The sequence below is a fragment of the Phoca vitulina genome, unplaced genomic scaffold (genome assembly GCF_004348235.1).
Source record: "Phoca vitulina isolate PV1807 unplaced genomic scaffold, GSC_HSeal_1.0 scaffold61, whole genome shotgun sequence".
In the NCBI taxonomy this organism is placed as follows: domain Eukaryota; kingdom Metazoa; phylum Chordata; class Mammalia; order Carnivora; family Phocidae; genus Phoca; species Phoca vitulina.
In genome coordinates, this window is record NW_022589764.1 from 8,793,804 (window position 1) to 8,821,186 (window position 27,383).

The 27,383-nt window shown below is 42.4% G+C and overlaps 1 protein-coding gene across 1 annotated transcript in view; it reads right to left on the reverse strand.

The window, feature by feature from the left end:
- The window catches only part of OTUD7A (OTU deubiquitinase 7A), a 373,732-nt gene that overhangs the window by 68,937 nt on the left and 277,412 nt on the right, over positions 1 to 27,383 (reverse strand). The window contains exon 6 of the mRNA XM_032391280.1: positions 23,611 to 23,829. Within this exon, the coding sequence (XP_032247171.1) occupies positions 23,611 to 23,829 (219 nt within the window). The remainder of the gene's footprint in view (positions 1 to 23,610; positions 23,830 to 27,383) is intronic.

Here is a 27,383-nt window from a genome sequence, read left to right on the forward strand (position 1 = left end):
GGCGTTGCAGCAATACTTTTATTGAATTTATAGAAGTGATGAGGGAGCAAAAGGCAAGCTGAGGGCAAAGCACAACCTCCCCACCCCCGAGGTGGGATATGTGTGACATTCCTCAGGCACTCCTGACTGCCCAAGAACAAAGGAAAAGGAAAAACAAATGGTTAACTGATAGAGATCACAGCCAAGCAGGACATGAGTCTCATCAGTTTGCAACTGTCTTAATGATCTATAAGAGAAAAAGCAATCTCCAGAATTTCCTAGAGACTCAATTTCCTGGATTCCTAACATCATCCTCCCTTCTATAGGATAGAAAATCTTATATAATCAGTCACTCCTCACAACCCCAGTACAGCCCTTTCTGCCCACAGGTCCCCCTCCTATAATAAAAACACCCTTTTTTGCACCAAAAACATCTCAAGTATTCTTTCTTGGCCATTGGTTCCTGAACCCCACTTCAAGTCACATCAGGAGTATTTGTTCAGAGTGAATTGAAAGTTGTAAAAAAGTGGTCCTTCAGTACAGATGGCTTGAGAAGCCTTGTTTAGAGGTCCCCAGAAATGCAAATTACACCCCTGAATCAAGCAGGTATCTACAAACAGCATCTTAATTTTTTTTTTTTTGCCAACATTCACTGTTGAGCTTGTAGTATTAGGAGAAAGAGGCTTTTTAATGAAAAAAGTTGAGTAAATCTAAGAGAAAAGGAATCACATTAAGAATATAAGAAAAGAGGAGGAGCCAAGCTGTCCTTACAGGTATGGAGTCCAACAGACCGAAGAAAATGACTCTTCAGGAACACTGAACTATTTCTTATATCCCTACAACCTCCCGCTGATTTTTACTTTTGTTAGTTATTCTCTATTTAATTACACCAGATTTCTTTGCCATACTTAGAAAATCCAATTTGAAATAAGATCTCATGTGTATGTGTGTAGAACAGCAAAGACAGTGGGAGCTGAGGCTTTGTTTTCAGTCACTGGAAGAGAAGTCCCTCCCTGAGACAAGTGGGAGAGACAGATTTAAAGAGAAAAAAGGAATCAGAGAAAATAGTCCTCCTTGTCAACACTCCTTTGAATCGTATATCCAAGTCTGAGATAAAGTGTGGTAAATCCCCAGTGACCAAAAATAAATATGGAAGGAAATTAGAAATATGTACCAACCCTGTGTCTCCTGTAGGTGGAGACATTTTGCCTGTTTAATCACTTCACGAGAATCCGAAAAAAGGCTTTGAGATTCTGTGATGTGGGGAATTGGGACCAGGGAACCCTCACCCCACGTGAGGTTAGGACCCTCAGAAACTACCTCCTAAGTGCAAGGATTAGAAATAATTTTCCCCCTGGCAAAGGAAGCTGAGAGGGAAATGTGTCTCTTCTAGACGGGGCTTAGCAGAGAAATAAAAACAAACAAACAAAAAAACCAAAACCAACCAAACAAAGAAACAAAAAAGCCAACTTCTTCCAGACATGTTGTGGCTATTGACTTGGCTCTTATTTAAGCTAAAACTGATTTGTGGCTTGAATGCCTAAGCAAAGAAATTAACATAAAGATTGTTTATAGGATGGTAATGTCCTTTGGGAATCTGGCATAAACAAAGAAACAGACAAATATATCACTCAACATAGTTGACAACACCCTCAACTCAGACCACCAGATTCCCACGGATAATATCCTGCTCACAACCTCAAATTACAAGGCCAACAGGAAGGCAGCCATCTTGAGAAAGACTTATAGACACAAAATTATAGATACCTACAAACTTGAAGCTAAAAACGGTCAGCCAGAGACTACAAACAAATATGCTTAAAATGTTGAAAAGACACAAAGGAAGGAAACAAACATTTCCGAAGAATAAGAGACAGATTTGGAAAACAAAAATAGGACTTTAAAATGAAAGGGGATAATATGTAAGACTGTTGAATCACAGACCTGTACCTCTGAAACAAATAATACATTATATGTTAAAAAAAAAAAAAAAAAAAGAAGATAGTAGGAAGGGAGAAACGAAGGGGGGGAAATCGGTGGGGGAGACAAACCATGTGAGACTATGGTCTCTGAGAAACAAACTGAGGGTTTTAGAAGGGGGTGGGGTGGGGGGATGGGTTAGCCTGGTGATGGGTATTAAAGAGGACACATTCTGCATGGAGCACTGGGTGTTATACGCAAACAATGAATCATGGAACACTACCTCAAAAACTAATGATGTAATGTATGGTGATTAACATAACATAATAAAATAAAATTTAAAAAAACAAAAAAAATGAAAGGGGATAATAGAAATAAAAAAACACAATCAATTTTATATTGAATTAGACAATGTTGAAGAAAAAATATATATAAGAAGATAAATCAGAATAAATTATCCAGAATGCAACTAAGAGGGGGGAAAAAAAAGAGAGAATATGAACAACAGGCTAGGAGACATGAAGAATATACTGAAAAGCTCTAACACTGTCTAACTGAAATGCAGAGGCAATACTGAAGAGATCCTGACTGAGGAATTTTTCGGAAGAAATCTACAGAGATAAAATTCACAGATTTAATAAGTCAAAGACATCCCAAACAAGAAAAATGAAATTAGTTCATTCATTGACATATCCTAGTGAAAGTGCAGAATATAAGACAGAGAAAATATCTTGAAGTAGAATAAAAAAGTTATCTTGAAAGGAGTAGCAGACTGACAGCTGATGTTTCAAAAGAAACAATGGAAAACAAGCCAATGCAATAATACCTTCAATGTGCTCCATGAAAATAACTGGCAACTTCTGTCCAGCAAAAATGTTTTCCAAAAATGGGGGTAAAAGAAAAACATTTTAAGACTCAAAAAAGTGGAGAAAGTAAAACCAGCAGTCACCCAAGGAAATTCTAAAGGATGAACTTCAAACAGAAGGAAGAGCTAATACACATGAAGAAATGAAGAGAAACAAAAATGGTAAATATATGGGTAAGTCTAAATGAACACTGTATAAAACAATAATAATAATGTCTGATGAGATTAAAAGTATAGAATTAAAATAAATGATAATAACTTATAAATCAGGAAAAGGGGGTGTGTGAATAAAATTAAACTAGTCTAAGTTCCCTGTTTTGTCTGGGTATAGGTTAAGATGTTGATGAATCTGGGGTGCCTGGGTGGCTCAGTCGTTAAGCATCTGCCTTTGGCTCAGGTCATGATCCCAGGGTCCTGGGATCAAGCCCCACATCGGGCTCCCTGCTCCACGGGAAGCCTGCTTCTCCCTCTCTCACTCCCCCTGCTTGTGTTTCCTCTCTCACTGTATCTCTCTCTGTCAAATAAATAAAATCTTAAAAAAAAAAAAAGATGTTGATGAATCTGATATGTGATTCATATGTATGTTTATGAATTAGGGTAACCTCTCAATAATAGAAAAAGGAAAAGAATGAAATGATTAAAAAATATTCCATGCAACAAAAAGAGGGCTTATAAGGGGAGGAAAAAACCTCACATAGAAAAGGGACAAAGAGGGGCGCCTGGGTGGCTCAGATGGTTAAGCGTCTGCCTTCAGCTCAGGTCATGATCCCAGGGTCCTGGGATCGAGCCCCACATCGGGCTCCTGGCTCAGCGAGGAGCCTGCTTCTCCATCTCCCTCCGCCTCTCTCCCTGCTCATGCTTTCTCTCTCTCTCTCTGTATCTCTGTGTCTCAAATGAATAAATAAACTCTTTAAAAAAAAAAAGGACAAAGAGTAGTTACATTAAAAATAAATGCATGGGTTAAAGACAAAAGTTGTTAAAGTGATTTTAAGAATAAATCGACTGCATACTGTTTACAAAAGATACATCTAAAACATGGGACTACAAAAGTACTAAAAGTAAAAGTATGGCAAATTGTGCATCAGGTCAATTTTAACCTAAAGAAAGCTAGGGTAACAGATAAAACAAACTGAAAGGCAAGAAAACATTACTAGAGTTAAATAGGCTCTCTTCATAATGTTTAGCAGCTCAGTTCATGAGGAAGACATAACTTTAGTTGCTGTAGCTAATAACACAGACTTTACTGGATTTGAAAATCCATAAGAATAAGAAGAGATATGAACAAATGCACAATCACAATGGGAAATACCCATGCATCTCTCAGTAATTAAGAGATCCAGTAAAACATAAATAATATATAGACTTGAAAAACATAATAAATGACCAAATGTACGTATATAAAGTAATGCAGCCCATAATAGAAGACTATGTTATTTTCAAGCAGACATAGAACATTAAAAAGACAAGAAGATTATATTCTGGTCCATAAAGCAAAAAGTCTCAACAAAGCCTCAACAAATTTCAAGTCATATAGATCATGCACTCTGACTATAAAGCAATTAAGGAAGAAATCAGTAATACAAAAGTAACTAGAGGGGGCAGAGCAAGGTGGCAGAGGAGTAGGAGACCTGGATCTCCTCTGGTCTCAGGAATTCAGCTGGATAGGGATCAAACCATTCTGAACACCTACAAACTCAACAAGAGATTGAAGAAAAGAATAGCAACAACTCTCTGAACAGAAAAGCGACCACTTTCTGGAAGGTAGGACGTGCGGAGAAGTGAATCCGAGGCGATATTCGGGAGGATAGACGGCGGGGGAGGGGGCCTCCGTTGGCCGCTTCTGGCAAGTGATAGAGCCGCGGAGCACAAAATTGGAACTTTTAGAAGTCAGCTCCGCTGAGGGAAGTCACTCCAGTGGCTAAGTGGGGGGTGGAACCCTCGCGGGACAGTGTGGTCTCAGGACCCTCGGGGTCACAGAAAGACCGGGGGTGCCTGAGTGCGGCAGAGCTCCCAGGTATCAGAGCAGGGAAGCCGGCTGCAGAGATGGAGCCGAGGCGTGGGCTCTCAGCTCGGGGTTGTCATAAACCGTGATCCGCGGCACAGTCGGGCCACTGCTCCTCCAGCAGGGACCCAACAAGCGGCAGATCCGGGGAGACTCCCCTTCCTCCCCCGGGAGGAGCGGCGCGGGAGCGCACCGCAGGGATCTGCTGGGCTTGGAGACTCCACACCGAGTTGGGTGCCAGAGATAGAAACGCGTGGTCACAGGCCGCGTGAGCACGGAGTGCGGCCGGAGACCGGGGAGATGGGAGTCATTGACGGCTTTTCTCTGGGGGCACACTGAGGAGCGGGGCCCCTAGTTCTCGGCTCCTCCGGGGCAGAGATTGGGAGGCCGCCATTTTCACTCTCGGCCTCCAAAGCTGTACGTAAAGCTTGCGGGGAACAAAAGCTCCCAAGAGCAAACCCAAGCGGATTACTTAGTCCGGACCCGGCAAGGGCGGGGCAATTCCGCCTCTGGCAAAGACATTTGGGAACCACGGCAACAGGCCCCTCCCCCAGAAGATCAGCGAGAACAGCCAGCCAAGACCAAGTTTACCGATCAATGAGAACGGCAGAACTCCAGCGCTAGGGGAATGCACATAGAATTCATGGCTTTTTTACCATGATTCTGTAGTCTTTCAAAGTTAATTTTTTTTAACTTTCTTTTTTTTTTTTTAATTTTTTTTTTTCCCTTTTTCAACCAACATCTTATCCATCCCTTTTTTAAAAAAATCTTTTTTATTTTTCCTTTTTTGAGTCATATTCTATCCCTTCATAGTAGTTAACCTTATTTTTGGTATATATATATAAGTTGCTCTCTCTTTAAAATTTTGGGATACAGTTTCTTCTAACAGACCAAAATATACCCCAAATCTCTAGTGTATGGCTTTGTTCTAGTCTCCTGCCTGATCACATTCTCTCCCCCTTTTTTTTTTAAATCCTCTTCTTTCTTCTTTCAACCAACTTCTTATCTTATCAATTCCTTTTATAAAATCTTTTATAATTTTCATCTTTATAGTCATATTCCATCCCTTCATCATATTAACCCTTATTTTTCTACATATATAAGTTTTTCTTTCTTTAAAATTTTGGGAGGCACTTTCTTCTAACAGACCAAAATACGCCCCAAATCTAGTGTGTGGCACTGATCTATGCACCAGCCTGATCATATTTGATCATGTTCTGTTTTTTTTTGTTTTTTGTTTTGTTTTTGTTTGTTTGTTTTTATCTTTATCTTTTTCTTTTTCTTTTTCTTTCTTTCCCTTTCTTTTCCCCTGGTTTCAGGTCTTTTCTGATTTGTTTAGTGAATATTTTCTGGGGACATTGGTACTCTGTTAGCATTTTGTTCTCTCATTCATCTATTCGCCTCTGGACAAAATGACAAGATGGAAAAAGCCACCTCAAAAAAAAGAACAAGAGGCAGTACTGACTGCCAGGGATCTAATCAATATGGACATTAGTAAGATGTCAGAACTAGAGTTCAGAATGATGATTTCAAACATACTAGCTGGGCTTGAAAAAAGCATGGAAGTTATTAGAGAAACCCTTTCTGGAGAAATAAAAGCACTAAAATCTAACCAAGTCGAAATCAAAAAGGCTATTAATGAGGTGCGATCCAAAATGGGGGCACTAACTGCTAGGATAAATGAGGCAGAAGAGAGAATCAGTGAGATAGAAGACCAAATGATGGAAAATAAAGAAGCTGAGAAAAAGAGAGATAAACAACTACTGGATCACGAGGGCAGAATTCGAGAGATAAGCGATACCATAAGACGAAACAACATTAGAATAATTGGGATCCCAGAAGAAGAAGAAAGAGAGAGAGGGGCAGAAGGTATATTGGACCAAATTATAGCAGAGAACTTCCCTAATTTGGGGAAGGAAACAGGCATCAAAATTGAGGAGGCACAGAGAACCCCTCTCAAAATCAATAAAAATAGGTCAACACCCCGACATCTAATAGTGAAACTTATGGGTCTCAGAGACAAAGAGAAAATCCTGAAAGCAGCTCGGGAGAAGAGATATGTAACCTACAATGGTAGAAACATTAGATTGGCAACAGACCTATCCACAGAGACCTGGCAGGCCAGAAAGGACGGGCGTGATATATTCAGAGCACTAAATGCTATATCTAGCTAGGATACTATATCCTGTATAATACAGGATACTATATCCAGCTAGCCTGTCATTGAAAATAGAAGGAGAGATAAAAAGCTTCCAGGACAAACAAAAACTAAAGGAATTTGCAAACACGAAACCAGCCCTACAAGAAATATTGAAAGGGGACCTCTAAGCAAAGAGAGAGCCTAAAAGTAACATAGACCAGAAAGGAACACAGACAATATACAGTAACAGTCACCTTACAGGCAATACAATGGCACTAAATTCACATCTTTCAATAGTTACCCTGAATGTAAATGGGCTAAATATCCCAATCAAAAGACACAGGCTATCAGATTGGATTAAAAAACAAGACCCATTGATATGCTGTCTGCAAGAGACTCATTTTAGACCCAAAGACACACCCAGATTGAAAGTGAGGGGGTGGAAAACAATTTACCATGCTAATGGACACCAAAAGAAAGCTGGGGTGGCAATCCTTATATCAGACAAAGTAGATTTTAAACCAAAGACTGTAATAAGAGATGAGCCAGGACACTATATCCTACTTAAAGGGTCTATCCAACACGAAGATCTAACAATTGTAAATATCTATGCCCCTAACATGGGAGCAGCCAATTATATAAAGCAATTAATAACAAAAGCAAAGAAACACATCGACAACAATACAATAATAGTGGGGGACTTTAACACCCCCCTCACTGAAATGGACAGATCATCTAAGCAAAAGATCAACAAGGAAATAAAGGCTTTAAATGACACACCGGACCAAATGGACTTCACAGATATATTTAGAACATTCCATCCCAAAGCAACAGAATACACATTCTTCTCTAGTGCCCATGGAACATTCTCCAGAATCGATCACATCCTAGGTCACAAATCAGGTCTCAACCAGTACCAAAAGATTGGGATCATTCCCTGCCTATTTTCAGACCACAATGCTTTGAAACTAGAACTCAATCACAAGAGGAAAGTCAGAAAGAACTCAAATACATGGAGGCTAAAGAGCATCCTACTAAAGAACGAATGGGTCAACCAGGAAATTAAAGAAGAATTAAAAAAATTCATGGAAACCAATGAAAATGAAAACATACCTGTTCAAAATCTTTGGGATGCAGCAAAGGCAGTCCTAAGAGGAAAGTATATAGCAATACAAGCCTTTCTCAAGAAACAAGAAAGGTCTCAAGTACACACCCTAACCCTACACCTAAAGGAGCTGAAGAAAAAACAGCAAATAAAGCCTAAACCCAGCAAGAGAAGAGAAATAATAAAGATCAGGGCAGAAATCAATGAAATAGAAAGCAAAAGAACAGTAGAACAGATCAACGAAACTAGGAGCTGGTTCTTTGAAAGAATTAACAAGATTGATAAACCCCTGGCCAGATTTATCAAAAAGAAAAGAGAAATGACCCAAGTCAACAAAATCATGAATGAAAGAGGAGAGATCACAACCAACAGCAAAGGTATACAAACAATTATAAGAACATATTATGAGCAACTCTATGCTAGCAAATTAGATAATCTGGAAGAAATGGATGCATTCCTAGAGATGTATCAACTACCAAAACTGAGCCAGGAAGAAATAGAAAACCTGAACAGACCTATAACCACTAAGGAAATTGAAGCAGTCATCAAAAATCTCCCCAAAAACAAAAGCCCAGGGCCAGATGGCTTCCCAGGGGAATTCCACCAAACATTTCAAGAAGAATTACTACCTATTCTTCTGAAACTGTTCCAAAAAATAGAAATGGAAGGAAAACTTCCAAACTCGTTTTATGAGGCCACCATTACCTTGATCCCTAAACCAGACAAAGACCCCATCAAAAAGGAGAATTACAGACCAATATCCTTGATAAACATGGATGCAAAAATTCTCACCAAAATACTAGCCAATAGGATCCAACAGTACATTAAAAGGATTATTCACCACAACCAAGTGGGATTTATTCCTGGGCTGCAAGGTTGGTTCAACATCTGCAAATCAATCAATGTGATACAATACATTAATAAAAGAAAGAACAAAAACCATATGGTCCTCTCAATAGATGCAGAAAAGCATTTGACAAAGTACAGCATCCTTTCTTGATCAAAACTCTTAGAGTATAGGGATAGAGGGTACATACCTCAATATCATAAAAGCCATCTATGAACATCCCACAGTGAATATCATTCTCAATGGGGAAAAACTGAGAGCTTTCCCCCTAAGGTCAGGAACGTGGCAGGGATGTCCACTATCACCACCGCTATTCAACAGAGTATTAGAAGTCCTAGCCACAGCAATCAGACAACAAAAAGAAATCAAAGGCATCCAAATTGGCAAAGAAGAAGTCAAACTCTCACTCTTTGAAGATGATATGATACTTTATGTAGAAAACCCAAAAGACTCCACCCCAAAACTGCTAGAACTCATACAGGAATTCAGTCAAGTGGCAGGATAGAAAATCAATGCACAGAAGTCAGTGGCACTCCTATACACCAACAACAAGACAGAAGAAAGAGAAATTAAGGGTTAATCCCATTTAGAATTGCACCCAAAACCATAAGATACCTAGGAATAAATCTAACCAAAGAGGCAAATGATCTATACTCAGAAAAGTATAAAATACTCATGAAAGAAATTGAGGAAGACACAAAGTAATGGAAAAACGTTCCATGCTCATGGATTGGAAGAACAAATATTGTGAAGATGTCAATGCTACCTAGAGCAATCTACACATTTAATGCAATCCCTATCAAAATAGCATCCACTTTTTTCAAAGAAATGGAACAAATCATCCTAAAATTTGTATGAAACCAGAAAAGACCCCGAATAGACAGAGGAATGTTGAAAAAGAAAAGCAAAGCTGGCGGCATCACAATTCCAGATTTCAAGCTCTATTACAAAGCTGTCATCATCAAGCCAGTGTGGTACTGGCACAAAAACAGACACATAGATCAATGGAACAGAGTGGAGAGCCCAGAAATGGACCCTCAACTCTATGGCCAACTGATTTTCGACAAAGCGGGAAAGAATGTCCAATGGAAAAAAGACAGTCTGTTCAACAAATGGTGTTGGGAAAATCGGACAGCCACATGCGGAAGAATGAAACTGGACCATTTCCTTACACCACACACAAGAATAGACTCAAAATGGTTGAAAGACCTCAATGTGAGACAGGAGTTCATCCAAATCCTAAAGGAGAACACAGGCAGCAACCTCTTCGACCTCAGCCACAGCAACTTCTTCCTAGAAACATGGCCAAAGGCAAGGGAAGCAAGGGCAAAAATGAACTATTGGGACTTCATCAAGATAAAAAGCTTTTGCACAGCAAAAGAAACAGTCAACACAACCGAAAGACAACCGACGGAATGGGAGAAGATATTTGCAAATGACATATCAGATAAAGGGCTAGTATCCAAAATCTATAAAGAACTTCCTAAACTCAACACCCAAAGAACAAATGATCCAATCAAGAAATGGGCAGAAGACATGAACGGATATTTTTCCAAAGAAGACATCCAAATCGCCAACAGACATATGAAAAAGTGCCCAACATCGCTCGGCATCAGGGAAATCCAAATCAAAACCTCAATGAGATACCACCTCACACCAGTCAGAATGGCTAAAATTAACAAGTCAGGAAACAACAGACATTGGCGGGGATGCGGAGAAAGGGGAACCCTCCTACACTGTTGGTGGGAATGCAAGCTGGTGCAACCACTCTGGAAAACAGTATGGAGGTTCCTCAAAAAGCTGAAAATAGAACTACCATATGATCCAGTAATTGCACCACTGGGTATTTACCCCAAAGATACAAATGTAGGGATCCGAAGGGGTACGTGTGCCTCGATGTTTAAAGCAGCAATGTCCACAATAGACAAACTGTGGAAAGAGCCAAGATGTCCATCGACAGATGAATGGATAAGGAAGTGGTATATATATACAATGGAATACTATGCAGCCATCAAAAGGAATAAAATCTTGCCATTAGCAACGATGTAGATGGAACTGGAGGGTATTATGCTGAGCGAAATAAGTCAATCAGAGAAAGACATATATGACCTCACTGATATGAAGAATTCTTAATCTCAGGAAACAAACTGAGGGTTGCTGGAGTGGGGGGTGGGATGGGAGGAATGGGGTGGCTGGGTGATAGACATTGGTGAGGGTATGTGCTATGGTGAGCGCTGTGAATTGTGTAAGACTGTTGAATCACAGACCTGTACCTCAGAAACAAATAATACATTTTATGTTAAAAAAAAAAAAGAAGAAGAAGATAGCAGGAGGGGAAGAATCAAGGGGGAGGAAATCAGAGGGGGAGACGAACCATGAGAGACTATGGACTCTGAGAAACAAACTGAGGGTTCTAGAGGGGAGGGGTGTGGGGGGATGCATTAGCCTGGTGATGGGAATTAAAGAGGGCACGTATTGAATGGAGCCCTGGGTGTTATATGGAAACAATCATGGAACACTACATCAAAAATGAATGATATAATGTACGGTGATTAACATAACATAATAATAAAAAAAAAGTAACTAGAAATATTTAATGTACTTTGCATAGATTTAGGAATCAAAAAACACCTCCAATAATTTATGGGTCAAAGAATAAATCAAAATCAAAATAAGAATATTTTTGAACTGTACTGTAACAAAAATGTTACATTTCAAAGCTCACGGAATGTGGCTAAAATAGTAACCTGAGGAAAATTAAGAATCTTAAACGCTTATAAGAGAAAAGAAGAAAGGTTAAGAATTAATGACTTAAGTATTCATCTCAAGAAGTTAGGAAAGAAACAGTAAATAAACCCAAAGTAGAAGACAGTAATATAGATCAGGAGTCAGTAAACTTTGGCCTGTTGGTCAAATCTGGCCAGTAGTCTATTTTTATATGGACTGAAAACGAAGAATGACTTTTATGTATTTTAAAGGTGTGTGTGTGTGTGTGTGTGTGTGTGTGTGACAGAGAGAGGGAGGGGGGGTGGGAGGAGTATTTGTAGGAGAGATGAGGAGAGAGAGAATAAATATGTGATAGAGAGCTTATGTGACTGGCAAAGCCTAGAAATATCCCTCAGATATGAATGGGAAATAATGGCATTTTCAGACCAGCAAAAGTAGAGAATTCTTTGCTATCTGACCTGCACATTAAAACATAACTAAAACCATAGCATACTAGCATGGAATAATGAGTCTAAATCTGTATGTACCTAATAACATAGCTTCAACGTATATAAAACAAAAGTTGATAGAATTGAAGGAGACATAAGAGAAACCCATGATCACAGGGGAGCCTTTAATACCCCTCTTTCAGTAGCTGGTAGAACAAGTAAACAAAAGCTCAGTTAAAGATAGAGAAGATCTGAACAACAAAAATCAACAAAATTGATGTAATTAACATATATAAGGGGTGCCTGGGTGACTCAGTTGGTTAAGCATCCAACTCTTGGTTTCAGCTCAGGTCATGATCTCGGGGTCCTGGGATGGAGCCCTGTGTCGAGCTCTGTGCTCAGCATGGAGTCTGCTTATCCCTCTCCTTTTGCTCCTCCCCCCTGCTCGTGCTCTCTCTCTTACTCTCTCTCTCTCTCAAGTAAATAAATAAATAAAAATCTGAAAAAGTTAACACATATAAAACACTATATCTGAGAAGAGCAGAATTCAATTTTTTTTCAAGTTCATAGGGAATATTTTCCAAACTTCATAAAGCAAGTCTCAACAAAATTTAAATGTCTGAAATCATTCATTGTATATTCTTTGAATATAGAAGAAGTAACGTTGGAAAAAGAAAACACTAAAAAATCCCATATTTTCTTAGACATTAAACAATATACTTCTAAATAATCTGTGAATCAAAGAAAAAATTGCAAGAGAAATTAGAAAATATTTTAAATTGAATGATAAAGAATAACCTATCAAAAAATTGTAATATTCAGCTAAAACACTGTATAGAGAAACACTTACTGCTTTAGAGATGTGTAGCATTATATATCACACTGCCAAAGAAAACGTAATGGCATAAGCTTCCAGCTCATGAAGCCAGAAAAAAGAGTAGCATATCTAACCCAAAGGAAGAAGATGAAAGAAAAAAAACAAAGAGCAGAGATTACAGGTTACAGATTACAGAGAAACAGGAAATAAATGTACAGTAAAAAAGCCAACAGAGACCAAAATAGATTCTTTGAATAATTAGTACAATTTGGAAGTTTCTAGCAACATTATTAATGAAAATAAAAGGAAATTACTAGGTATCAACACTGGAAATGAAAAAGGAGGCATCATCAGAGATCCTGTAGACATCCATGCTGTTTTGGATCCAAAACCATCAAGATGGGATTCAACCCAGATATACCACTGATCCAAGTGAAGCGGCTAATGACACATGAGAAGGTTGGGAAAATTCCTTTGACCATAATATATTATTTTTTCTTTTCAAAATTTTTTCAATTCTAGTTAGTTAATATGTAGTGTACTATTAATTTCAGGAGTAGAATTTGGTGATTCATCACTTACATATAATACCCAGGGCTCAACACAACAAGTACCCTCCTTAATACCCATCACCCAACATCAATCACTAAAATGAAAAGACAAATAATATGGAGCAACCAGAACTCTAGACAGAAGAGCAAATTGGTACATCCACTGAAAATTGTTATAAAGCTTAAACGTGTAAAATCCCATGACCTAGCGATACCACTCCTAGGTACATATCTGAAGAAATATGTACATATGTTCGCCAAAAAAATCTATAAGAATGTTCACAGTAGTACTGTTTGTAATAAGATACTGGAGACAACCAATGTTATGGATGAATGTTTGTATCTCCCCCAAAATTCATATGTTGGAGCCCTAATCCCTAGTAGTATTTGGAGATGGGGCCTCTGAGGAAGTAATGAAAGTTAAATGAAGTCATAAATTTGTGGCCCTGATCTGAAAGGATTAATGTCCTTATAAGAGACACCAGAGAGCTTGTTCTCTCTGTCTCTGCACATGTGTACTGAGGAAAGGTCACATGAGGACACAGCCAGAAGGCAGCTGTCTACAAGCCAGAGAGTTCTCACCAAAAACCGAATTGGCTGGCAGCTTGATCTGAGACTTCTAGAATTGTGAGAAAATAAATTTCTGTTTTTTAAGCCACCTAGTTTCTGGTATTTTGTTATGGCAGCCTGGCCTAAGAAACCAAATGTCCATTAACAATATAATGGATAAATAATTTGAGGTATATGTATACACTGCAATATGAGATAGTGATAGAATGAACTATAATTACACTTAATAATATGAATGAATCTCACAGGCTTAATAGTAAGTAAGTGAAAGAATCCAGAACTTCACACTTTCATGGTTCCATTTATATAAAGTTCACATAGAGGCCAAATAAATCTGTGCTGTTAGAAGTCCATTTTCTTGATCTGAATTTCTTGACAGGAGTCCTCGTTAGAATGTGTTCTGTTCTGCACTTAACTGTTTTCACACTTTTCCGTATGTGTGTTATGTTTCGATAAGGAGTCAAAAAAAAAAAAAAATGAAGGGGTGTTGAGCCTAGCTCTGGAGACTATGACGAGAGAGAGAGCTGAATGCCACTGGCACCAGAAAAGACATTTTGAAACCAAAAGAAAACGTCCAGGGGGTGAGATTCCTGAGAGCTGGCGCTTGCTGGATGAAAGACCCTTGGAAAGCCCCAGTTTGCAAATATTTCCATTCCACATTATTTTCCCCATGAAACGCAAGAGTGTTTCTGAAATATTGAAGAGGCACCTTCAATAAACACAACACTATGAAGTCTATGAAAATAAGACTAAGTCATAAAATCACTAATACGTACTGTCACTAAAATATACTTCAACATCACATTTTTCCTATTTCTACACGAGTTACTGATAGGCTGGTGTCTCATAGATCTAGCCCCCACCTATTTTATTTTGCCACTTTTTAAATCATGAAAGTTCTATTTTCTAACCATTCCTTTGACACTTTCCTCACTTTCTTTTTACTTCTAATATCTGGATTACCAAATGGAATCCCTTTTGGTGCTTTCTTTTTCCTCAGAAACAAATAAAAATGAGAACAGTGACCATACAATAGTGATAATGAATATTTTTTGATTGTACGAAATCTGCTCACTAGATATATCACATGAGCTTCACTGATCACTACATATTATGAGACTATAGGATCAGTTACCACATGTCAGAATGAGGAGGGTTTGATGCAAAGATTGGGGACTGTTGTAATTTGTGGGGCCTTCTTCACTTGGCCTCCTTATCTGATGTTTCTGCTCAATGCCATCAGCAATATGACTGAGTGACTTTGCTGCTTACTTCATATTTGGCCTCTCAGAGAGCAATCCCTTAGAGATTTTCTCTTTTCTTTGCTCTTTTAAGGAAATCAAGAAATCATGCAATTATTATTTTTTTCTTTTCAAATTTTTTTCAATTCTAGTTAGTTAATATGTAGTGTACTATTAATTTTAGGAGTAGAATTAAATGATTCATCACTTACATATAATACCCAGTGCTCAACACAAGTGCCCTCCTTAATACCCATCACCCACTCAGTCCATCCCCAGCCCACCTCCCTCCATAAACCTTCAGTTTATTCTCTATCATTAAGTGTCTTTTATGGTTTGCTTCCCTTCTATTTTTTTCCCTTCCCCTATGTTCATCTGTTTTGTTTCTTAAATTCCACATACGAGTGAAATTACATGGTATTTGTCTTTCTCTGACTGACTTATTTCACTTAGCATAATACACTCAAGCTCCATTCACATCATTGCAAATGGCAAGAAAGAAATCATGCAATTATCTGGAAAATAATTTGTCAGCAGAAAATAGCCTGAGGAAAAGGTTACAGTTTGCAAGGTTGTAAGCAGAGCTGAGGAGGTGTCCTGGAAAGGCCAGGGTGGGCGGCACCTAGAGCCGGGTTCTGATGGCTCTGCTATTTTATAGGCTGGGTGCCCACAGGTGAGTGGAGGTGCTTCTCTGAGTTTCCCCTTCCTTACCTGTAAAGTGGAAATCATATGAGCAGCTGATGGGAGATGTGGAGGTCATTAATACCAATACTGTACTTAGCACACTGTAGATATTACACAAATACATGATGGCTGTTATTATCAAAAGCACAGTATCGTAGCGCTTACCCCACCCCATTCCAGATGACCATATCTTTCAAGAGAGCCCAGTAAGAAGGCCTGGTTTCCTCAGAGGATGCAAAAACATGCTGTTTTGGATCTGACACCATCAAGAGTGGGATTCAACCCAGATATACTACTGATCCAAGTGAAGCGGCTAATGACACAGGAGAAGGTTGGGAAAATTCCTTTGACCATAATATATTCTACATGATTTAAGCTCCCATTCTGGAACTTTAAGCATAGGGGAATTGTCAGAATGCAAATAACAACACTGCATCTGTGGTAAGCAGACTTCTAAGGTGACCCTAAGATACCCACCTCCCGGGGAGGGATCCCCTTCCCTTGAGTGTGGGTGGGATGCCACCCCCATGATTAGGTTACATTTCCTGGCAATGTAAGGGTTTTTTTTAGAGGTCATTAGTTGACTTTTCAATTGACCTGAAAGGGAGATTATTCTGGTGGGCCCGACCTAATCAGATGACGACCTTAAAAAAGGATATGGTGGTCAGAGAGGCAGGAAGTCAGAGACAGGAGAGAGAAGAAAGGAAGAGAGGGGAGGAGCGAGGAAGGCAGAGAAGGGGAGAGGGAGAAGAGAGGAGAGAGATCCTCTTGCTGGTCTTGAAGAAGGAACCTGGCATGTTATGAAGAGGGCCATGTAGGAAGCACCTAGGTCTCTAGAGCTGTCTCTATTTGCCAAGAGCTTCCCCTAACAAGAGCTATCAAGCAAGCTGGAACCTTAGTTACTTAGCTGCAAAGGTGGGGTCCTGGCAGCCCCAGGCTCCCCAGTGCTGGGAGGAAAAGGAGCAGGATGACCTAGAGAAAGCATGACCTTCTGATCCTGAGGGACACCGTGACATTGATTTATATGCATAATCCTGAGCCTGTCACAGCAGGCCAGGTGAGGCGCCCTGCCCAGAAGTGGGGGGACAGACTGTAGCTTTTAGAAGCCTTTGGTAGGATTCCATTCTCATCCTCCAGAACCTCTAGAAGATAGATTTCTTCCATTTTTTTTCTGTCCACTTCATGAATCCAATGTAAATAGCACCATCTCCCCCCAATTATTAAAAGCCTTCCAACATTCTCAGCAACCTGAGGCTTTATATAAAACAGGGAAAGCACCTGACGTTTCAGGGGGTGGGAATGCTACCTGAAAAGGTGCTTATCTTATACAATTTACATAATGTTCTTGCCCAGATTCTCATTCTTACCTTCCTATATGCCACCATGTTCACTTGCTAGAAAATATGTCATAGGATTGGTCACTAATGTTGCTACTAGGCCAGGCAGAGGATGCTTTGGAAACCAGCACGTGTCTTAGATATCTCATTATCCTCAAGAACTTAAAACAAATAGTGATTCAGCCCATGAACTGCTCATCTACCTCAAATGGGGCACACCATGAAGGCATACTCGATGAGCAGGATCTGGTTCATGTCAGATCCCAAGCAGCTTTCCTCTCCTGGGGGATGGGGGCTGCTCTCCACCTGGTGGTGGGGCATTCCGGCATCCCAGGAGAGGAGCCTCAGGGGTGTAAATTCACCAGCACAGCCAGAAGTCATCTTCCCTCTGGAAGAAATCTTGCGCATCTTGAAGTTATCTTTCATCTAGAAGGAATGGCGTATACCTAGAAGTAATCTTTCTGGGTCTGAGAATTAATACCATCTTAAATGGGGCATCTTCCCTTCATTCAAATTTCTTCTGGAGAATGTATCACTTTCTAAATCTCTCTGTAGCCCACATAGTTAGTCACACTTGGAAGGTAACTGAGTCATGACAAAATTTAGTATCTGGCTAGGGGGATGGAAGCCATGGCTTAGTGGCTTGATTTTAGTTGGCTTCCGGAAGTCAAGACTCTTACGCAGTTGAGAACATTCCTAGGACTGTCAGTCAGATGTGACCACCCTGGGAAGATGACCCAGCTATGATAAATGCCAGTGCTTTCCAACCTCTGGAGAACCAAAAATGGCTCGGTGCTATTCTAACATCTCCAGCCAGACCCAGGTTGGGATGCCCACGATTAAGGCGTTCTTCACACAAGTAGTCTGATTGGGAACATGGTACAAAGTTCCTATTTCTAGCTTTGACAGAGCGGTCATTCAATCTCCTCACACAATAACTTCACTTAAGAACAGAAGACAGACACACAAATGTGGGAACTGGCACTGTGAATGGAAAAAAGCCCACAAAACTTGAATGCCTGCAGAGAAGAAAATGGCAGGTGAACTCTGTCGAGGGAGGCTGGTGGTATTATGGGTGAGGAGCGATTAGTCACTCATTCTGCCTTTTCCAAGCAATGTTCCTGATTCATGCACGATAATGGGACCAATTAACTCGAGCTTTGTAACAGATGGTTACCACACAGTTTAAAATAAGATGTCATTTTGCTCAACACCCACGAAGAAAATAAAACGTGACAAGTCTCCAGGAGCAAGGCGAGCACATCTTGCCCTGAACGTGACCCTGTAATTCTTTTTAATATCACTGCCCTTATGGAGAGACCCCCCCCACCCACGGTCACTGATCCCCCTTCTCTGGGTCTTGCCTGTGCTTCTGCAAGTCCCTCCCCCGGGACCGAAATGTTTTTCTCTGTGTCTGTCTCCCTAGCATTTCTGTCCGGCTCCAGACCCCTTCATCCACCCGGTATTCAAGACAGAGCAGAATTGTGCTGGGGCTATGGTGGGAGCTTGCTATGAAAGCTCACCTCTCCCCAGGGATTTCTTCTCACACTGCTAACTCCTGCATCTATATCCTTAACCCGGGCCTCTCCTGACCTCCAGACTCTCATGTTCAACTGGACAGCAATGTCACAAGTCTCACCAGGATCTCTGACCTAGCCTGCCCCTCCTGACCTGTCCATCGTCCCCAAACCTGCCCCTCCCCCAGGGGTCTGCATCTCCCCACGGCACTGTCATCTACCCGCATGCTAAGGAAGGGCAACATTCTTGGGGTCATGCTTGACTCAGCTCTTTCTGCCATGGCCCGCATCCAGTATATCAGCAAGTCCCGTGGGTCCACCTTCAAAGCAGATCCTGCTTCAGTATCTAGCTTCTTCTTGTGACTTCCACTGCTACCCCCAGGGCGCTGGCTACCCCTCCTCCCCTGAACTAAAGCAGCTACCTCCTCCTTGCTCTTCCTGCTTCTTCTTTGCCCCCTTAGACTCCATTCTCAACAGAGCACAAGAATGCATCAAATGCGAATCTAAACATGTCACTCCCCTGTTCAAAATCCTCCTGGGACTGCACCTCCGACCTACAGTTAGTCCCCAGGGCTTACAATGGTTCCCTGGGCCCCTGGCTACCATTCCCTTGCCTTCCTTTCCAACTCCTCCAACCCCTGTTCCATCTGCTCCCATGCCTGGCCTTCCTTACGTAGTGTGCAAGCCTTTGAGGCCAAGCCCCTTCTGCTGGGAACACCAGAGCCGGATGTCTCCATCCCTCCCTCCTCCCTGCCCTCCAGAGGCCTGCCTTAGTCTCCCTCCCTTCTCCTCGTACCCCCCTACCTTGCTTCCTACCCCTTCCACAACGGTCCTCACCGCCTCACTTCACGTTTATGGTCTCCCTTTTATCGTCTTTCTTCCCTACTAGAATTTAATCTCTGCAAGTGCAGGAATTTCACCTGTGTGGTTTAGAGTCATGGCCCCAGCACCTGCAATGAGCTGTTTCATGGGAGCACAGGGTTGTGTTGGGTGAACTCGTCTTGGTTTGGCAGCTCTCACACATCCCTGACTCGAAATGTAAAAAAGTGAGGCTCAAGAAGGCCAAGTAATGGGGCCAAGTTCTCCCACCTGACCTGGGACTTGGCCACGTTGGGCTGACTCAGAAGCCTTTGGAACATCTGCACATCCCACCACTTCCCTGGCAGATCTGCTTCAATCTGACTATCCTTCCATGGAGCCGAGACTCAACACCACAAGTCAAGGGGGTCCCTAAATATTTTTTGACATCTGTATTTCAATTTCTCAGGTATGCAGTAACTACTATATTACACAGACATGCCTCTGCCCTTTGGGTTCACAGGCCCGCTGAAGCATCACACACCATCTTGCCCACAGTGGTGGGCTTCTGGACAAGGTACCAGAAGACCCATGATCTTGGAGTCTTCTTACACATAAGTGAAGCAAGATAACCCGATGGAGAAATTTATGGTTTCTTGTATTTTCCATGGCAGGTAATCATTAAAGAATGAAAGGCATTTTCCCTTCATCTCTCAGGTCAGCACTTGTATGTACTGAAGACCTGTCCTTTTGTTGCTTGCAAGACTGTCATGGGGTGGGAGGAAGTAGGCTGTACCCTGCAGGGATTTAAGGCCTGGGAGAATGGCACTGCGGGTTCTGTGGGAGGTGAGGACTGGCACCCCACTCAATACAGAGGCCCCTCAAATAGATGGGCTGCCCCATGCTTTAGCAGGCACTGAGAGAGTAGAGCCAAGCCCCTGTGATGGACCAGGGGCAAAACTGAATGAAGGTCAATTTATTCCCAATTTTCTGGACCACATAAACCCCGGTTCCTGCAGTCCCAAGGGCAGGGAAAGCACCCCCCACCCCGAGACTCTGTGACAGAGATGATATTTCCTTCCCAAGACAGCTAGAATTACGCCTCGAGCAAGTGGATTTTTTTAGACATCTATATCAATCTCCCATGTATATAGTAGATGTACAACACATGTATATCAACAGCTTATCCACAACTGTCCTGAGCATTAAATTACTACAAGGAGGAATTTGCACTTTATACCTGGCAATACTGAGCAGCTTTCTCAAATCACTGTTTCATGGTAGAGCTCCATCTTCCCCATGGACATTAACAGTGGTGCCTGAACAACAGGAGCACAGCCTGGGTGGGAGAGAATAAGTCTGCCTCCTAGTGGGCCATACTCATCACCCAGATGGGTTGGGGGGCCATCTGGGGCTCACCTGACATGAGCCAAGGTCCTCACCAGAATACGGGCACAGAAAGGGCCTGAGGGATGATCTAGTCCACACCCCTGCTTGGAAGGTGAAGAAAGAAGTCAAGAGAATTCATATGGATGGCAGGCTGGGGTCAATTCTATGCTAAGGAAATGAACACCTTTATTCTTTATGCCTACATTGTTTTTCAGTTTCTCATTTCCCTGTGCTAGGCAGAGTCCTGATGTTCAGGCTCTCGCTGCTCCAGGGGCATTTTCCCAAAGTGGGGGGGCGGGGGGGTGGGCAGCCAACCAGCCTCCCCAAGGCTTCTTGCAGCATGGATGGGGTGCCTTCCCAGTGCTGGGTGGGGATCCCTGCTGCCCGTTCTCTCCATCCTCTTGGCATGTGACAGAAACAGTGTTGAATTTAGCGTCTTCACTTGGTAAGTTTTGGGTTCTTAAAAGGTGCTTTCCAAGGCTGGATGGTTGGAGTACAATAGTACCCTTTTAAAATACAAATCCAGAAGGTAAGATGTAAGTGATAAAAATGTAACATATGGAAGAAATAACAGAAAAGACATTACAAAGAAGTAAAGGATTTTGCTAAGCATGGCAGGGTTGAAGGAGGGAGCTCTCCCGGTGCCAGAGGGGGGCGCTGCGCCCTTTACCAGGACTCCACCTTCAAAGGAAGCAGCCACCATTACTGGTGCTACCAGCCATTGTCAGGACCTAAGGTTATAAAGTCCCAGCTGGGTAGCAGTCGAGAGAAATTAGCTCATGAAGCTCTTTTCTTTCTTAACCTATACCAATTCCCGCTTCTGTATGAAGAGTGAACCCTTTGTTTAAAATCTCGTATCTGAATTATTCACATAGAAGCATCTTTAAAAGAGCCAGCCTCCATAGCGAGTGGTTTAGGATTATTGCTAATCCAGGTGAACTGTTTTGTGACTGTTGATCAGTGACCGTGAGAGAAGACAGAGCAGGGCTGTGGGTGTCAGTCTTTGGGTTGCTTTTGACAGCTTTGTCGCAGCTGAGGAAACAAGTCATCTGCAGTCACAACATCACATTCAGTGAGTTACTGGGAGTGCGGACCCTGTTCTCAAACCAAGTATCCCATGGGTGAGGCTCCCCTGAGTCCTGTGGCTGAGACCAGTCACCAGGATGCCCAGCACAAATAAGGCCCCACTAACCACCATCCCTTCCTTTGTCTATGTGAATTCTGTGCTTTCCTTCTTGGAGCAGGTGGATGAAGATGTTTCCTGGATTGTTCTACAAGAAATGGAAGGAAGCCAAGTATACACAGAAGCTTGGATCTGGTGAAAACACCCAAGTGTCAACTTCCTGGATGCTTCCCATTTGCCTTGCAGATCCGTGCTCTCTCTACTCTGCACCCACAAGCCGACCTGCACGGACCCCAGCAATGGGCTCTCTGCTCTCTGCCCTTCTGCTGGTGAGAGGCACTGGTCAGAGCCTGGATGATGGAGGAAGGTGGTTGGAATATTTATTTTTTCAGAATCTTTTGTCCTAGAAGGCACACCTTTTATAAGTAGCTTTCTCCATCAGCTACTCTCACTGTTTGCCTCTTTGCTACCAGGATTGGTAGGAAATGACTGGTCCTTCTGCCAATGTTAAGATTGTACCAACTACAGACCCTTCTCTTCAGTCTTCTGCAACACTCCAAAGGCTTGGGCATTTTCAGTTGTGTCTTGGTGAAGAGCTGAGATAAGCCTGATTCCCTGACGGAGCAGAACTAGTTGACTGAAGGCCTGAACACACCGTCTCTTCACCATGCTCAGTCAGAGGCTCCCCTTCCTATTCCCCTGGGAGGTGCCACACAGGAGCACCTCCAGGTGCCAGGCCTTTGAAGGGCATAGAAGTCTTCTGGACGCATGTCCAAGAAGCCCCTGAACATGTGATTTTGCAAAGATATATAATGAAAATGGTTATGAGTAAGATAGGATATTTGCTCTGTCTCAGGAAGAACCTACATCTGCTTTAGACATTTGTTTTGAACTAATTATTTTGTCCTGAGGAACTCCAAAGAAGACAAGTCTGGCTTGCTCCCCAGATCTCTTCCTCATTGGGATGTCAGAAGACACGCCAAGAAAAAGGGGGAGAGTGAAGTCAGGGTTTGTGTCTCTTCAACCTGGAGGCCGGGAAGGCTGGGAGGGCAGGAGATGACAGCCACACAAGGCACATGCCATTTCATACTCAAATAGCTTCACCGGGCCGCCACCTGTCTTCCCATCTTTGCAGGAAAACAGAAGCTCAGGGAGGTTACTAACTTGCTCATGTCCACAGGAAGTGACGGTCTCCTATTCTTCTCAAAGCCCATGGTCTTGCCTTTCATTCGACACCCACGGGAGGGTTACATGGAAACAGGAGAAAAGTAAGGCAAAACCACAGAGAGTCCTCTTTAGAGGGGGCCGGCCTAGGCAGGTTGGGTCTGGGAACAAAGGGAAAACTCAAGGGGTCTCAGCACCACACTGTCATCCACCCCTACTGGCCGGTGCTGGGCTGGAGCAGAGCTTGTCTGCAGAGCAGGGGGTCTGCTGCAAGTACCTGGAGTCTGAATTGAAAACACTTGAGTCAGACAACATGCCTCTCCCTTGCTCCCTGATCTAAGTCAGGCCAGCCTCGCTTGCTCCCTGAGCCCAGGCAACATGGGCCTGCCGGGGGCCGGCCACTCACCTGCCTGCTCCAAAGCCACCATGGTCGCCTGCTCAATCAAGTCCCGTTCGATGAAGCTCCTGAAGTCTTCGCTGTACACGCTCAGATCTGGCAGCTGGAATGTGTAGATGGGCATCTCCAGGGGGAACTGCTCATTGTTGCACTCACTCGCCACGTGGGACCGGGCCAGGGAGACGATTGCCGAGCTGGCGTGGGAAATCCCCCGGGAGAGTCGCTTTTCTGCAGGGGGGGAGGGGGGGGACAACCACAGGAACTGAGTGGGGTGGGTGCGTGGCTCTGCGAGCATGCATGCACACACACACGTGCATGCACAAAGACGCTCCCACACGTGTCCACATGCACACACACACTCGCCCGCACGCCTGTCACTCTTCCTGCAGGCCTCCCTGCTGCTGAGCTAACATTACCACTACCTGGCATATGGCACTTACTCACTCTGAGTCGTGAAACCATTCAAAGAGGCGAGCTGCAGGTCTACTACGCAAGTACACAGCAGCATCACGAAAGATCACCAGTCTTGCTTTTTTGGGTCTTAAGTTACATTTAACTCAGTTCAACAGAGCTGCCCTGGGCTCGGCAGAAGGCCACAAGCCACACTGCTTTGTTTTACATATTCATATACTTAAAGCAAGAAGCAATTGGTTCAGGCTTTCCCCATGTGGCTTGGGTTGTAAGAGAGGTTACTTTACTAAAGGGACTCTGATAAACATATCCCACATGACGATGATGCCCCAAATACAAACATACAAAACCATCACATCTGCTTCTCTCTTTTTTTTTTTTAAAGGTTATATTTATTTCAGAGAGAGAGAGTGCACACATTAGAGAGAGAGAGAGTGCGTATGAACAGAGGGGAGCAGCAGAAGGAGAAGCAGGCTCCCTGCCGAGCAGGGAGCCTGATGCGGGGCTTGATCACAGGATTCTGGGATCATGACCTGAGCTGAAGGCAGATGCTTAACCAACTGAGCCACACAGGAGCCCCTGTTTCTCTTCTCAGTTTGCCATTGACACAGCACTCAGAAAGTGCCCGTCTACTCTGGTCTTATTCTGCCTGGAGTTTCCAGCCGAAGGGTGAGAAGTTTAGTGAAGAATTCCTCTGATATACCTAATGTTGCCCCGTGAAGAAAATCATGTGATCTCAACGCCACAGCAAAAACACAGATGTCTTTGTTCTCTTGGCACTGAAACATACTTGGCTTTTTAAGCCCTGCTCTTAATAGCTAACATTTACCATAATAGAAGAAGTCTTAAATACACGATGTTAGGGGGACACTTTCTTTTTGCAATCAATATTTGTAATAATGGAGAATTCTTCTAGCAAGGCAGAACTTCTCTTTCAATTTGCTCAGGAAAACAAAATTCAAACTAGTGTTTGAATGAGTGTTGTCTAAGCCCTGTGGCAAATTCATAAGTGTATCCACTCAGGTCATGAGGACTGCCACTTCATTTCAGATTAGCCTGCGCACTGATCAGGCTCTGCGCGTAAGCTGATGCCACGCTGAAGCATGTCTCTGCCCACCTGAGCTCACAGAAAACCCACGCTCGTGCCTTCAGCCGGAAGGAGAGCTCCCTACTTCCCCACGTGCAAGAGCAGTGGACAAAAATGTCATTAAAATCATTTTGCTACAGCAGACTAAAAACAAGAGGCTTTTGATCCTGGGGTAAGTTGGTTTTAAATTTAAAGTTAATTCTCAGAAGCCTCAAGTATCTGGGCATTAAACTGAGTGGTTGAGTCCCGCAGACAGAGTATTTTTAAAATGAGTAGTTTTGATTCATCTTCAGTTGGATTCTGAGACCATGATGACTAAGTTATTTTGTATTTGGAGGAAAGGCAAAGAGAAGTTAAACCACACCAGCCATGAGAAAGAAGAGACATGGAGCACGTAGGGCCTGGCTTGTCTACCACTGGGGATGGCCCCGTTGCTTCCTGCACTTGGTCCACATTCTCGAGAGCAGGAGCAGAGGAGACTCCAAGTCCTTCTGCCATATTCTCCAGGTCCCACAAGCCATGCTGATGTCTCACCTCTTGCTGCAGACTACTGTTTCTGTATCTGGGAAAGTAGGAACTGCCTCACCCTTTGGGACCTGATGGAGATGGACATCAGACATTCTTTAACACCCGAGGTGCTACATGACCCCACAATCCACTGGGCAGACTCACGATGCTGCTCTCAACAGCTGGAATCTGATGGGCAGGGTCATCCATACTCCTTCATGGCTTATCATTCAGTACCTCTTTGTCAATCGATGAGATGCTATTAGGACCTTAGGAACATTGTGATTTATAGTATAATATGATGCTATTAAGCAGTTCCAAATATTAAATATTTGGAGTCTGAATGAAAAAGCCTTTTGGGGGGCACCTGGGTGACTCAGTCAGTTGAGTGTCCCACTCTTGGTTTTGGCTCAGGTCATGATCTCAGGGTCCTGGGATTGAGCCCCTCGTTGGGCTCCTCAGTCAGAGGGGAGCCTGCTTGAGGATTCTTTCTCTCCCTCTCCCTCTGCCCCTCCCTCTGCTCACTCTCTCTCTAAAATAAATAAATAAATCTTAAAAAAAGAAAAAGTCTTCCCCACCACCACCTCCATGAATGCATATATGTAATCACACACAGATACACACACACATTGATTTTTTAAACACGAACTCAGTGATCCTTCTTTTAGAGGTATAAATGAATTGTTTTACAGGAATGACCACGTTCAGAGTTATGCCCCAGAGAAATACAGATATTAAACAAAAACACAGTGAGAGGACGCACAGAATTCTGCAACTATTGACAAAACCAACTCAAACTGATCTGTGATTCAGGCCAGGGGAGGTGTTTTAACTATATTTTCTTATTTTCTGTATTCTTGATGCTCTGGCATCTGGGGTATCCCTGACTGGGGAGAGGCTTTTCTTACTAGGAATAGCTAATTCTGAGAGCAAATGACTCATAGGAAAGGAGCATGCCTTTCTTATGCAAACCAACCAATCCAGAGCCCATACTCTGAACCACCTCTTCTATCTGGTTCTTACACTCCAGCAAGCAATATGTCTCTGCACCCCAGGGCAAGGTACAAGACCACCAAAGATAGCTCCTAAACCCCAGAGAGCCTGCTGAAATTATTCAATCTTGGCAATCCTAAATCTGTTTACCCTGCCTTGCCTTTTCCAAGGAAATCAAAATAAAACTCATGCCCGTATTTTTCCTCTCCGTCCCTTCTGCCTCCTGACCAACCTTGGTGCTTCCCCATGTGGTCCTGCATAGTGTGCCATGCCACCTGCTTTTAGGGAACTGTGAGTCTAACAGCTTCCTTCATGATATTCTTTTCCATGTTTGCCTATCTTATCCTATCTGATTAAAACAAATCCTAGGTATTTTAAAAACAGGTGTACAAACCTTTTCTGAAAGGGACAGATATAAGTACTTTAAGCTTTGTAAACCAAAGCCTTAGCCAATGCATAAATGAATGGGCATTGAGGGTGTTTCAATAAAAACTTTATTTAAAAAACAGACAGTAGCCAGAGTTGGCTCATGGGCCATTGCTTGCTGACCCCTAATTTATAATATGTAGACATTCATTTTCCCTGTTAGTGCATGCACTATGATTTCAAGAACTCAAGTAAAGGATACATATATCTAATTCAGAAACTATAATTTCTAATTTTTAAAAAGTACATAGGATTGTTCAAAAAACTCAATTAATGGAATTATGTGACAGACTTATTTTTTTCAGTTACATTTATCAGGCTCTGAATCCATCAACCTCTCTGGAAGCAGAGAGGAGGG